Source organism: Podarcis gaigeae, assembly GCF_964106915.1.
Source record: "Podarcis gaigeae genome assembly, chromosome: 14".
NCBI lineage: Eukaryota > Metazoa > Chordata > Lepidosauria > Squamata > Lacertidae > Podarcis > Podarcis gaigeae.
Window position 1 is genome coordinate 7,519,742 of NC_139690.1, and position 13,379 is coordinate 7,533,120.

Consider the following 13,379-nt stretch of genomic DNA (forward strand, 5'->3'; position numbering starts at 1 on the left):
GCGGCCATTTTGCGGCTGGTGCCCACGGCACTCTCTTGACATTCCACACCGACCTGTGTAGCTGGGTGGGGAGGGCTGGGAGGGAGCTTGCCCTGGTGTGTAATCCTCTCTTTATTGCCAGGTACCAAGGCCTCAAGGAGAGCTGCTCCCCCAGCCTGATTGACCACTTTGAGGCGTCTCACCAGTGTAACCACTTCTGCCATCTCCTGGGCCTGAAGAGCATTGAAATCCCCCAGCCTCCGCCTAAAGGCAAGGGCTCTCGGAGCCCCATAATGGGCAGGAAGGCCCCGTCAGCCCAGTCCAGCCCCCAGCTGCAGAAGAAAGGCCTGGCTAGCCCCCAGGCCTCCAGGAAAGGTTCTGTGAGCCCCAAGAGCGCCCGGAAATGCCCTGAAAACGTGGGAGAATTGCAGTCGGTAGCAAGGCCCAAAGGAGGGGACAGTGGCAAGGCCAGCTGGCTGCAGTGAACAGGCGCGGGGACCCTCTGCAGAAGTGCGCTGTGTGTGCCTGGGGGAAGGGGTGCTGCTGCTGCCCCCAACGTACCCGCCTGTGTGGCTCCTCCCCTCCAGTGTGTGCGGCTTATGGTGTGTGAGGGAGGGAGCCACGCTGATGCGCCTCAGAGAGAGGGCCCTGCCCACACACCGCCCTCGGGGGTGGGGGCTTGGGAAGGGATCGGGGAAAGGACGGACTGTGTGGATGCACAATGCCACCAGCGCTGTGTGGGACTCAGAGCCCCACTCACCCCTTGTGTGCATTTGCGGCATCTCAGCTGTGTGCGCTAGATGTCCTGTGGACATGGGCTGCTCCTCTGGGTCCCATAAGGATGCAGCCAAAAGCAGGGGCTAAACTCCTCGGGACGTGGAGCCCTGGCAAGAATGGCGGCTGGGCCCTGTGTTCTGTTGGCTCCAGGGAGGGCCCTGCCGATTTGTCTCCCAACACCAGCACTTCCCCACAGAAGACCCGTCGCTTGCTGCTTTCCCCATGATTGTCTGGGCCCATCACCACAGCAAGCCCTTTGACACGCAGTCTGGCCAGTCTGCCCACCCTATTCTTTCCCCGTGGATGGAAGAATCAGCTTTCTTGACGGGGCTGTGTCCGAGGGGGGTATGGTTCCGTCTTCCTGGATCTGCACTTAGGGCAATAAAAATGTCAAGTGGTTTCATGTGTTTAGAAGAGACAAGGGGGGTTTCTTAGGCTTCACTGAGGTTTAGATCAGGTCTGAGGCAGCCAGCTCTCTTCATTCCTGACCACTGGCCCTGTCAGTCGGAGCTGATGGGAATTGGAGTCTGACAACACCTGGAAGGCCACAGACTCTCAGCCCCCAGATTTGACTCTCCTTGCTGCTTTCTTTCCATTAGTGTCTCATTGTGTAGCATGTACATTGTGCGCAGAAAGTCCCAGGTTCTTTCCCCGTGGTCTCCAGGTTCAGCAGATCTGATCCTCTTGAAACTGCTGCCAATCACAGTGCTGGGCTCCATGGATGATGCCATTTCAAATGTCTGTAAGCTGCTACTGTCCTCAAATAGTCCCCATCATTGTGCTGCATTCTGCTGTCTGGCTACTCCTGACAATGTAGTTGGGTTTCATCTGCCATCATCCCTGATCACTGACCATGTTGTTATGTTCTGAGATGGAAGAAGTGTGACCTTCCAATCTAGGTGCAGGGAACTTGTGCCCCTTGAGAGTCCAGTAACATCAGGAGGTCACTAGTTTCTACCTCTGGCCTAGTCAGATAGAAATGGCTCTTCCTTAACAAGGAACCCGCTTTCTGTTGAAATATTCGATGGCACTTCTGCTTCTCCTTTTCCTCTCGTACTGTGCAACTGTTTTTTCTGAGCTTCCTCCAAATCCAACAAGTGAGATGTTAGTGGAGGGGCAATTCAGAGAGGACACCTTGGAGCAGTAAACCGAAAACATTTAGGAAGACATTCAGAACATAGATGCCACAGACTAACCTCTCACCATTGACTCTGATCCATTGACGTCTAATGCGGGTCTCTTTATTCCTGCTACTAAATGATACCTTTCCTTACCCTTCCTAGGAATAAGCCTAGACTGAGATCTACTTTAGGGGCAAGGAAGATTCCGCAGGGTGATACAAAAGAGCTGGTGGTGGTTCTGGCAAGGAGGGTTTCCTTTGCAGGTCAGCACATGGTGCGTTTCCAGAATTTTGCTAAGGATTTTGCGTAATAAGTAAGTGTCAATAATGCTTGTTGGTTGTAGAAGCGAAAGAACAGCGTTAGTTCAAGCTGTGGAGAAGACTCCAGCCTGTTGGGTCATGCAGCAAGAGTGTAGAATTTTGTTTTGCAGCTCATCAAAGTGTCTGTTGAAGCTGGGATCTTGGCAGCAATGGGCCAAATCCTGGCTACAAGGCGGCCACTTTTGCAGGAACGACCTTGTAAGACGTCTTGCCTTGACCCAGCTTAAAAGTTGATTCTCTGGAGAGATGGACTGGATGGGAAGTTCTAGGTTTGTGGCCCAATAATTGCTGATTGAATATAAAGAGAGCAGGAAAGTACTTCACTCATGAAAGCAACTGAGAGCTGTCTGTTGAATTTCTGAGTATGCACATGTACGTCCTTTTCCAAGCTTTTTGTAAAACTATGGAAACTAAACCTGAGAGCATCTATCTTCCCTACAAAAACATGGGAGGCATGCTAGTTTATTTTTAAAGGTCTAACTGGCGGCTGATGCCTGTTTACTTAGAAGTTATTCCCACTGAATTTGGTGGTGCTTACTGCTGGGGAGTGTTCATAGGATTGCTGCAATTCCTCTACCCATTTAACCTGAGAGCAAGCTCTTTTGAATTCAAGGGAACCTGCTTCTGAGAAGAGACGCTTAGGACGACACTATAAGTCACTAAGGGAAGGGGAGACTCAAGTTAGTTCGTAGAAGCCAAAGCACAAAAAGCCATGAAAATAATGACATCCTCTTTCTGCTTGACTGAAGAGCAGCGAATACTTCTTGGCTGAACAGTCTGTCCAAAATTGCTGGGAAATCTTGTGAATGTCTCGCCACCCAACTCTTCCTGCCTGTCCAGCTTTTCTTACATCACAAAACAGAGAAGCAGGCAGCAGCTCTTGCACTGGACATGCCAGAAAACAGCCTCTTGCTTCCATTGGGCGTGACTGTGGGCAATGTGACCTGAAAATTCACTGGGATTTTTCAATGAATCTTTAGAGAAGGGCCGACACCTTCCCCTATTGCTCTTACATTTGACGCTGATATTTTTGCCCTTGCTGGCCCAGATCTGCATTGCAGTTTGACACACACAATCAGACCAGTACACTTCCTATAAATACTTTATTGCATCTTTGTTGTCCAAGCAAGACCCACTTTTGTGCTGTGCTCCAGAGCCGTTATGGCTTGGGACAGGCTGTGGCATTATAGTGAGCACAGCACTGTTGCAGATACATCGCCGAAGTCCCAACATCCAAGCTTTCCCAGATGCCAGAGAAAGAAAGAGAACCATTTGTTGCAGTTGAGGTGCTATGAAAGAAAGAAAAAGATATGAGAAAGTAACAGCATCAGAATTGCTGTCTCCTAGCACCAGAATATCCTTCTAATCTGCCTGCACTAATCAAGAGCATTTATTTTGATAAAAGGGACCTGGTGAGAGCATGGCTGCTTTGCAACCTTGGCCCATCGATTCATATCCAATCAAAGAGGCACATCTAATGGTTTTCCTGCACACATGCATTAGCTTAGGTGCTTTAATAAAAAACACCATTGCCCAATAAGAATAAGAATAATAACAGCTATTATTATTATTTTATTTATTTACTCACTCTTCATCCTGTGTTCTCAGGGCAGGTGGCAACAATTAAAGCACAAAATAAAGTCCAGTAGAAATTAAAATTACAGAAATCAAGTGGGTCCTAACCATACGCATCTCAAGTATCAAAAGTCAGGGTAAAGTTGTGCATCTTCTGAAACTGGAAAGTCCACCATGTTGCTCTGATTAAGAACTACTGGAATAAAGATGACGAAGTAAAAATGGTGTTGGAGGAAGTAACCTACATTGTCGTCATGCTGTTGTGCAGTGTCTGACTTCACTGCAAATTCTGGCAGCTATGCCGCTTACTCCTGTTCATGCCTCCTTGGAAATAAATCCCACTTAGTTTAATGGGGCTTACTTTTAGGCAAGTGTGGGTAGGACTGCAGCCGACATGTCATTTTTTTAAGAATCCAAAAACTTTCAACTTTCATTTTCTCAACCTCACGGTTAAGAAAGTCTTGAATGCATCTGAAGGTACAGGCAGATGTGAACATTTTAATTGGTTGTGACATTGACTCAGAAAGCAGGTGGCACTTCTGGTGGCCACAGGTTGTAAAGTCTGCTCCTTTTCTCATGTCAGTGGCCATTTGGAGAAAGCCCTATTGTTGCGTGATAGAGCACATGCTTTGTATGAAAAATATCCCACGTTCAGTTTCTGGCATCTGCAGGTAGGGCTGAGAAAGACTCTTGGATTAGAAGTAGGGAACTTGTGGTCCTCATGTTGCTTCACTATTACAGGTTTGCTGAATCTTCCAAACCAGCCAGCAATAAATGTTTTTCAAAGGAAAATGGGTGCCATCTGCTGGTCATGCTCATCTTCACAAGAAAGACCTCCAGGGACACTGAAATGGCCACAGTTACGCCACAAGCAGCATATGGGGTCAAAACGGAATATAATGCACAGATCGTTGCAAATGTATGCACAGGTGGCCATGAAGAAAGGCTTCACCAGCATGCATTCATGGGCCCTCCCGCATTTAAAATTATATTTTTAAAAAGTGTGCTGCCTTGACCTTTGGCTGGGCGGATGCAGGCAAGCAGACTTGCTCCCCTGCCTCCATGACACTTGCAGTTCCCAGTGGTGGCAACGCAGTTGAATTAGTCTGATCTAATCCGGAAGGCCTATAGCGCAGTGGCAAAACACATGCGCTGCATGCAGAAGAACTCAGGTTCAGTCCCTGGCATCTTCAGCTAAAAGGTCCAGGGAGCAGGATAGGTGAGACGATCTTGCTCTGCCTGAGACTCCTGAGAGCTGCTATCAGTCAGTGTAGCCAGTACTGGTTCAAATGGACAATGTAGCCAACTTGACCATGTGAGACACCATCCTCTGACCAGGTACAGTGGTACCTCAGGTTAAGAACTTAATTCGTTCTGGGGGTCTGTTGTTAACCTGAAACTGTTCTTAACCTGAAGCACCACTTTAGCTAATGGGGCCTTCTGCTGCTGCCGCGCCGCCAGAGCACGATTTCTGTTCTCATCCTGAAGCAAAGTTCTTAACTCGAGGTACTATTTCTGGGTTAGCGGAGTCTGTAACCTGAAGCGTATGTAACCTGGCCATTTCTTTTCTGCATTACCCTCCTCTTGTTAGTTGCAGAATGTCTCCTGTCATAGGCAACACCATTTGGGTGAAGATTAAGAAGGAGTCAGAGTCTCATAACATTGCCTTGTCTAGAAAATTGTTTTAGCTGTTTACATAGCAGTTTGTGTTGCCATTACGTTGTGAGTATGCTGGAGAACTCCCATTTCTTTGCAAATGAATTGAAGTTCTCAAATGCAAACTGAGTCCCATCTGAACACACTGTGTTGGGGACACCAAATCTTGCAAAATGAGCCTTCAAGTTTACTGATGACTGCCTTATTTCTAGCATCTGAATTGCCTTCAATCTCCCAGAAATTGGGAGTAATAATCCAATGTGACCAGATAACTCCTGCTCCCTGAAGGTGAGCAACATAACTCCAACATTTCCCCATGATTTTTATGGGCAGCACATGCAGTGAAAGAATCTATGTTGTTGATTTATGCATGATCAACAGGAGTCACATCCTGCTATCAAGAATTAATTCCTGGTGTGTGTTCATTCCTGGCCAGTAAACACACTCTGCCCAAGTGTTCTCAACTTTCTCGTGCAAGAAGGCTGGGACAACTGTTCTCTGCTTTGAAATGAAAGATTCCTTCTTCCACAGTGAGCTCAGCTTTGATTAGGAAATATTGTTCTGCTCCTGATGGTAGCTGATTCGTGTCTTCAGTCCATCCTTTTACTATTGCTTCCTTAACAGTGCACCTAGATGTATTCTTCAGTAGCCTCCTCAATTACATGGATATTGGTTGCTGATATTGGGAGATAGTGCAATGTATTGATCCCTTCAATGTCTTTGCCCCTTTCTGTAGATTTTTTTGCCATTGGCTGTATATGCTTTGCTAAGAATGTCTCCTAACTACCTGTCATCAGTGTGGGCATCATAGTATTGCACAGTAATCTCTTTGAGCACTCAGGAGGGGGCTTTGTTGTTATTGTCTAAAGTGATAGCATTGACTGCATGACCATAGGTTGTTGCTGGAATTGCTAAACTCCAAAAAATCATTGCAAGGAATTCTGTGTCTGGGCATAACTCTGTCCAGTCTCCAGTAGGGTGTGCTCACAAAGGCCATTAGGTGGCCCAGTGAAAGGTCTGAACTGAGGCCTTTCTCAGACGCATTACATTGGAGTGTCTGTTTGTTGTTCTGTCTGACAGTCCTGCAAGACTGGGGCATTAGCAAATCGTTTCTTTTTCTGAAATGAATGTGTGGTATTGTGGACCTCTCCATTCCTACTGAACTTCCTTCTGGTAAGTTGTCACATTGGCGGCCAAATGAAGACAGAACTTGGGTGACAAAACATTCCAATAATGTATTGCACTTCTTTCATGTCTGCTGGAGCTGGCATGGCTCAGGTTGCCTCAAGTGTGTGAGGGTCTTTTGAGCCTCCATACCTGTCCATCATATGTTAACTTTTATCTTTCTCACCTGCATTTTTTTCTGCATTCCGTTTAATGTCTTCGCCTTTGCATCACTGTGGAAAGGCGTTTGATATCCTGCCATGATCCTGCACTGCCTTCATTTACTATGGGGATATTCTCTTCTTTTATTTTCACTCCATCCTTCTAGGTCTGCTCTGAAAGACCTCTGTAATGCTGGACAGAACCCCACTGGCATATGAAGCCACCCAAAGTGACTAAATGGAGTTGCAGAGATTGCATGTGTGTTGGAATCCCCATTTAGTAATGTGTGCCAAAATCTATTCTTTGTACCGCAGAGCATAGAAGATTCTAGCTTTTGAAAGTTAGAGGAACCAGGGACAGGGAACCAGGAGCTAGCAATTGAGCTATGAGGCTGAAACCAAGATGCAATCTGGGAAGGCGGAGTTGAATCAAGCAGAAATCACAACCAAAGGACTATCTAGATGTCGGAGCTGAGGCCAGAGCCGGCAGGAAGGAGCAATCCAGGAGGCCAAAGGGCAATGCCAGAAGGCAGGTCTGAAGAGCAAAGCCAGAATTGAAAAGCAAGCCAAAAGTCAGGACCAAAGGTGAAAAACATATCAGAGCTTGATAGGCCTTGTTGCTCAGGCAAAGGTCTAACCAAAGCAGAAAGCTCTTTATAGCCCTTCCTGACCAGGAGGGTCCAATGGCCAGTATAGATGGGAAGAGTCAGGCCTACAAATGCTTAATTGCTAGGCAGATGCTCCTATCTGCAGTTCTGCGGCTTGGTGCATGGGCCAGCTCTACACAGACAGGAAGGTTTCTAGTTCAAGCCACAGCAGTTCTTGATAGGAAATTCTGGCAGTGTTTTATGTACCGTAGGTGCTGGATCGTGGCATTTCTCCAGTGTTCGAGTTTAGGCCTTTGTTGGTCAGTGCACTTTGCCTGATCACTTCTTCCCCACTAAGGTGGTGTATACACAGGAAACAGTGGCTTCTGCTGATGCTGAGATATCACTGCTGTGGAGCATTTCAAGTTGCTCTCTTGCTGGATTATATGATGCAGCAGGAGGAGTCTTCGTCGTGGCATGTAAACTACTCCTGCTGCTGAGTCTACCTCAGGTTGCAGCTCACCATACAGGCATGCTTCACTAATGACAATATCCTAGTATGTTTGTAAAATCTCCATTGCACATGGAAGAAGCACTCTTCTTTTTCTGAACGGAGGAAAGAAAATTCTGATGCTAGGTCTTGGATCATGTCCGTGGCCTCCACTGCAGAACTCTACACAACAGGTCTTTCTGGTTTCCCACAACAGTTGCATTTCCCCATTGGCTGCATTGTGTTGTCATTGTACATAATCTTTGTGCGTCTACTCTGTTTGATACGTGTGGGATTCAGTCTGAATTGCAGGAAGCCCCACTTGTTGCATTGCAGCTGCTGTGATGCTTCTCTGCCTGTGACCCAACAGTTTGAACCTCAATCTATTTTTGTGGATTGAGGACAGCCACAATGTCCCCAGTGCTGTCTGATGTCTGTGTCTCGTCCCTCCAGGTCATCTTTTGACCTGTCTCTAATGGGTTTCCTTTGACTCCCACACATAGCATTGAAGGGACTGAGCCTGTAGCATTCCTAGAAGCACTGCTCTGGTACCAGGCACTACTCTTTCATACTGTCTCCCCTACATCTAATAGTGGGTGCTTTTCTTCAGCATGTTGCCTCGCTGCATGTTTTTAAGGGCTTTCAGTCTCTTGTGTGCAGGCACCAGTCCACCATCAAATCGCCTTCCCTGAACAGCCATTCTCACAGGGAGTTGTCCATGGACAGGAAGGTGCCATAGACTCTCTTTTCCCTAATAAAAGAATTGGTTCAATCTTCAAGATAGCAAGCAGTGCACAAGGCAGGCAATGGCATAAGAGTCAATGCTTTCCCCCTTCAGATTGTTCTTTGGAGAAAAAAAATATCTCCACTTCATTGGGGGGTCAATGGGTGGCAAGAAGCCATAGGGCTCCCAGAAATGGTGTTAGTGCGGAATCATCTTCCACTTTAGAACACAGCAAACCCCTCTGCTCAGCTTCTCTAAGAGATAAGGACAAAAGCTTCACTTTCCTGCTGAGAGTCACTCTGTTACATGACCAGCTCTGTGTAGAGTTGGAACGTAATTCCACCGTCTTCATTGCTGAGCTGAGATTCTGTCTGTAAAATCCAGAAGATCAGGCACTCTGGGGCTGTTGCGTTCCAGAATTCAGCTGCTGCCACCGCATTTTAAGCTTTAAGATGTAGCGATGGTTGGCAACTTGAACAGTGTTCAAAAGGGATTAGATGGGTTCATGGAGGATAAGGCTTTGGGGGAAAACTAATCACAATGAATGTATACTACCTCCCATATCAGAGGCAGGGTGCCTCTGGATAAGAGTTGCTAGAAACATGGGGGGGGGGCTCTTTTCCTTGCATCCTGCCAGTGGGCTTCCTAGAGTCATCTAGTAGTTTGCCACCTTCTTGAATGTTGGGCTAGTTGGACCTTTGGTCTGACACAGCAGGTCTTTTAAGTTGTAAAGATAGAGATTCGGCAGTAGCTAGGCCTGCCAAAAACCTTCATTGAACCAGAGAGCTATGTACCAAATATTTGACAGCTAAAAGCTCTTTGTCTGGAAACAGATTCCTTCCAGGAAACCTGCTCTCTTGAGATCCTTTAAACACATCAAAGAGATGACTGGGAGACCAAGGCAAACAACGGTGTGTCATTGAATTGGCTTCCAGAGGTTTACCTCTCTGCCTTTTCCAGGGACATCTCCTGTGCTTTCAGATTTCACACTCCCAACCAAAAGAATAGGCAGCTACCATAATTGGCTTGCCCCCAAAGTAGAAGCAAAAAAGATGTGAGCACATCTAATTCATTTAAATATATGTGCATTAAAAAAAAAAAAACATTCTGAGAGGATGGTTTAAGACTGGCCAGGAGGCAAATGAGATGACAGTACAGAATGAGAGCATCGCCACATATTTGCCTCCAGCACAAAAATGCACAGAGCCAGGCAGTGCCAAGTTACCTGTTTCAGGGAGGTTCTTAGGCGAGATACCTTCAATGGGCTCCCTCTCTGTGGTGCTGCTCCCCTACGACCACCATTGTCACCAGAGGCAGCTGCTCTCTTCTGCGCCATTGCTACTGCCTGCTTGCTTGTTAGGCTGAGAACTAGTGAGCAAGCTGGCAGCAGTTCCTGCTTCTGTTCTTGCTCCCTGTTTGCATCATTACTCCCCTTGGATCCGAGTCAGAAGTGGGTAAACAGGGGGCCTGCAGTGCTGAAGAGAAGTAGCAGCTCCAGGGAGCTCTGATTGGCGGAACCCCTGCTAGACTGTGGGCCCTTGGCAGGTGTCTGGCTATGCCTTCCGTTGGTGCTGGCACAACCAGGCGATATTGCACACACTTGCATGGGCATCTCCTGGCTTCCCTATAACTTACTGCTCCCACTTCCCCTGCTGGCTGGAGGTGGCCATGTAGCTTTTGCAAACATCAGCACTGCAAGGGGAATGGGTAAGAGGAATGCACTCACCAGGTGAACAAGTCTTGGCAGCAAATATAGACTGGGTAGCTTGTAGAGTTTAGGTTGGTTTTGCTGAAGAAGTCTAGGCAGTCAGTCACCCCTCCTCTGGGCACATAAAGGATACCTGTTGTGGGTTGCAGAGTCCATGAGAGAAGGCTGGGAAGTGGGTGAGAGTTATATACGATTGGTGGCACGTACCCAGGAGATCTGCATGTCTTTGGGCTGGTACTCATGTTTGGGAGACATGCTGTCACTAAAGGAGTGACTTTGTCCACCAGCCTTTTGTATGGCATTGTTGTTTGCATAGCATATTGATGGGACAAGCAAGGTTCTTTGGGGTTGACTGAGTGCACCCCTTTTCTCCATGTATGGCTATCATAAATCCTAGCCCTTGAATCTAGTTTGACCTCTCCCTTCTCAAATAATCTCCAGAATGGAGGTAGCTTAGTGGCAGAGCATCTATTTGCTTTGTGTGCGGAAATCAATCTCAGGTTTAAACCCCGGCATCTTCTGATGGGGCTGGGAATGTCCCCTGCTTGAAACCCTGGAGAGCCACTGCCAGTCAGAGTAGACAGTATTGAGCTAGATGGACCAATGGTCTGACTCAGATTAAGGCAGCTTCCTACATTTTCCCATTTCCAACAGTTAGTTTCTCCTTTCCCCCTCTTTTTGTTCTCCCAGGATCCTTGTTGCTCCTGATTTTGAATGTGACAAGGGCAAACTGACCCTTTCCTCTAATCCAGGCATGGGGATCTGTGGCCTCCCAGATGCTGGAACAATTCCCATCATCCCTAACCATTGGTTGAGCAAGCTGGGAGTTCAATAACACCCAGAGAGCTATAGGCCCCTATTCCTTGAACCCTTGGGCCCCTTTCTGCCACCAAACACCCATATGTTACCTGCAAGGCATGCGTTGATCAGGGACACACAGGCTCCAGTGAACAAAGCCCGGGGAACGATGCTGGAAAATTCACCCTTGCGTTGTGGTGCCATGGACGCTTAACACACAGAAAAAATAGCTGGATGAGCAGGATGAACTGGATTAAGTGACTATATATGGGGTTTCCTCCTGATTTGTTCACACCAGGTCGAAGCCCCCCAAGTGTCTCCAGTGTGCTAGCCGGGGTAGGCAGTTCCAGGAAGCCACAGCAGTTGGAGACATAGCTATGGGCTGGACAGTTTCTCCTCCTGATCTCAGAGCCTACATGTTCCTCACTGGATGGCCAACTTACTCAAGCCTCCCAGCATGATCCCAATGGAGCTCAGATTGGCAAATCCACAAAGAGCAAAGGTTGTTATGATTTCCGCTCTCTCCTGGGGAACAAGAGAGACAATGTGATCAGTTCTGCTGTAACAGCACAAGTGGCCCCATGCCAATCACTCCTGCCATACTGAATACCGGCCCCTCTCTTTGCCCTGTCGCAGGGATGCTCTGTGGGAAGCAGCATCAGCATCCCAATGCAATCAAGAGCATACAGTAACTCAGTGCTAGCTAGTTGAGGGGTTGCTCCTTGTTTCTGAGTTCTGGATCAACCGATCAGGGGTGACGTCTAGACCTTGTTGGACTCCCAACTCATCAGCCCCAGCCAGTGTGGCCAGTGGTGAGGGATGATGGGAGCTGTAGTCCAACATTTGTATGGCACCACATTGACCGCCTCTACACCAAGATGCATGGCAAGCTGGCGTGTAGAAGCCCCGACCTTTGCAAGAAATAGTATTTTTCCATCTTGCTTTGCTCACCAGGAGTTTGGGAGCTGCAAGGCTCACCCTAGTCTGGCTAGTAGCGTACACAACAGAATATGCTTCTTTCAAGTCTAGCAAACTCTGTCCCTTCATTGCCTCACTTGGACAGCTTACCTACCTCCTAAACATGGATTACCCAGGATGCATTGTCAAAATCCTTCATGTATTTTCTCTTTTTTTGGGAGGGAGGGGCCAGCCCTGTGATTCCTCGGGAAATATGAAGGCACATTTTTCTGATGGAAATCCAAGGGCTGGGTGAGCATTAGGTTCACTCTGAGGCTCCTACTTTGCTGTTTGCACCAAACCCATGCCTTTGTATTGCATGTGAGTCCAAAACAGCATCCCTTAATGGGAGGACTGTGGACAAGGAATCGAAACAAATATGGCAAAGGAGGAATATTGGTTTCCTTCAAACGGGTTGAAAGTTATTTCGTGTGCAAATTTAAGGCAGCCGTCTAAGTGCTATAATGGAAAGTGCATTTTAATTGTTGACTGTTTGTGAACAGCCCTCCTAGTTTCTCTCAAACCTAACCCAACCTATGTAACTTCATTACTTTCCTGAATAAATGTTGTGTTTGTTTTACTATATAAATATTGCACTCAAGATCAAATATGGGGGAATAGGGGTGCTGAATGGAGAAGACTTCACCTACTCCAAGTCTGTTGCCTGGGTGGAGTAAATGGAGCCAAGAACCCAAACAGCCTGATGATGGAGCACCTGAGCAATGGCCGTTGGGACCAGAGCTGGGCTTCAGTCAGTGCCCAGATGAGCGTTAGAGTTGAGAAGCAACATGGCTCCTTGTAATTCTGGAGGAGGACACTAGCTCAGGAGCAGAGCAAATGCTTTTGCAGCAGGGTGGGGAGCCTCAGGCCTTCCAGGAATTCATATTTGGCCCATGAGGCTGTTTTCCCCAAACTATACCTACATGCCTGGTGCTTGGTGTCATATATGATCGAGGATGGAGCAGGTAGAGATGCAACTACCAGGTCACAACTGACAGCCTTTAAGTGCACTCTCTGTTGTGCACTGGCAAGAGAAAGTGGGCTTTGGCTTTTCTAAGGCAAACGGTATTCATTTGCAGATAGGTGGTAGAGTCAAAGCCTGCTGGATCTAGTGTTCCCTTGGGGAACGCCCTCATACACCCAATGCTGGGGCGGCATGGGGTGCTTTGAAGTCTCAACTTCAGGACTTCAAAGTGCCAGATTACTTGATGTCTTCGACTAGAGGCAATTGGTGTGTGGGCAACCCCACACACCTGTCAGCTTTGGCCCATGAAGCCTAAAAGGTCTCCCACCCCTGTTTTCCATGGCAGAAATGCCAGGTTCAGCTCCTGGCATTTTCAGTTTAAAAGTGGGAAACCCTGA

General features: G+C 47.5%; 2 protein-coding genes across 3 annotated transcripts in view; one reads left to right on the forward strand and one right to left on the reverse strand.

Moving 5' to 3' along the window:
* ALPK3 (alpha kinase 3) overlaps positions 1–1,155 on the forward strand; it is a 73,630-nt gene extending 72,475 nt beyond the window's left edge. For both annotated transcript variants that reach the window (XM_083712408.1, XM_083712409.1), the window contains one exon: positions 122–1,155. In XM_083712408.1, the coding sequence (XP_083568534.1) occupies positions 122–464 (343 nt within the window). In that variant the 3' untranslated portion in view covers positions 465–1,155. The remainder of the gene's footprint in view (positions 1–121) is intronic.
* Positions 1,156–3,283: 2,128 nt separating this feature from the next.
* Positions 3,284–13,335, reverse strand: LOC310831782 (sodium/nucleoside cotransporter 1-like). The gene is made up of 4 exons (XM_083712970.1): positions 11,504–13,335; positions 11,171–11,269; positions 10,281–10,395; positions 3,284–3,486 (listed from the first exon to the last, which is right to left on the reverse strand). Exons 1-4 carry the CDS (start codon positions 11,517–11,519, stop codon positions 3,357–3,359), a joined length of 360 nt encoding a protein of 119 aa, XP_083569096.1. The 5' UTR covers positions 11,520–13,335; the 3' UTR covers positions 3,284–3,356.
* Between the last annotated feature and the right edge of the window lie 44 nt (positions 13,336–13,379).

Coding starts and splice junctions, on each gene's coding strand:
- LOC310831782 (XM_083712970.1), bottom strand. Junction 10,396..11,170: donor GATCAACGCATGCCTTGCAG/GTAACATATGGG, acceptor AACCCACAACAG/GTATCCTTTATGTGCCCAGA. Junction 3,487..10,280: donor TGCCAAGACTTGTTCACCTG/GTGAGTGCATTC, acceptor TTTCTTTCATAG/CACCTCAACTGCAACAAATG.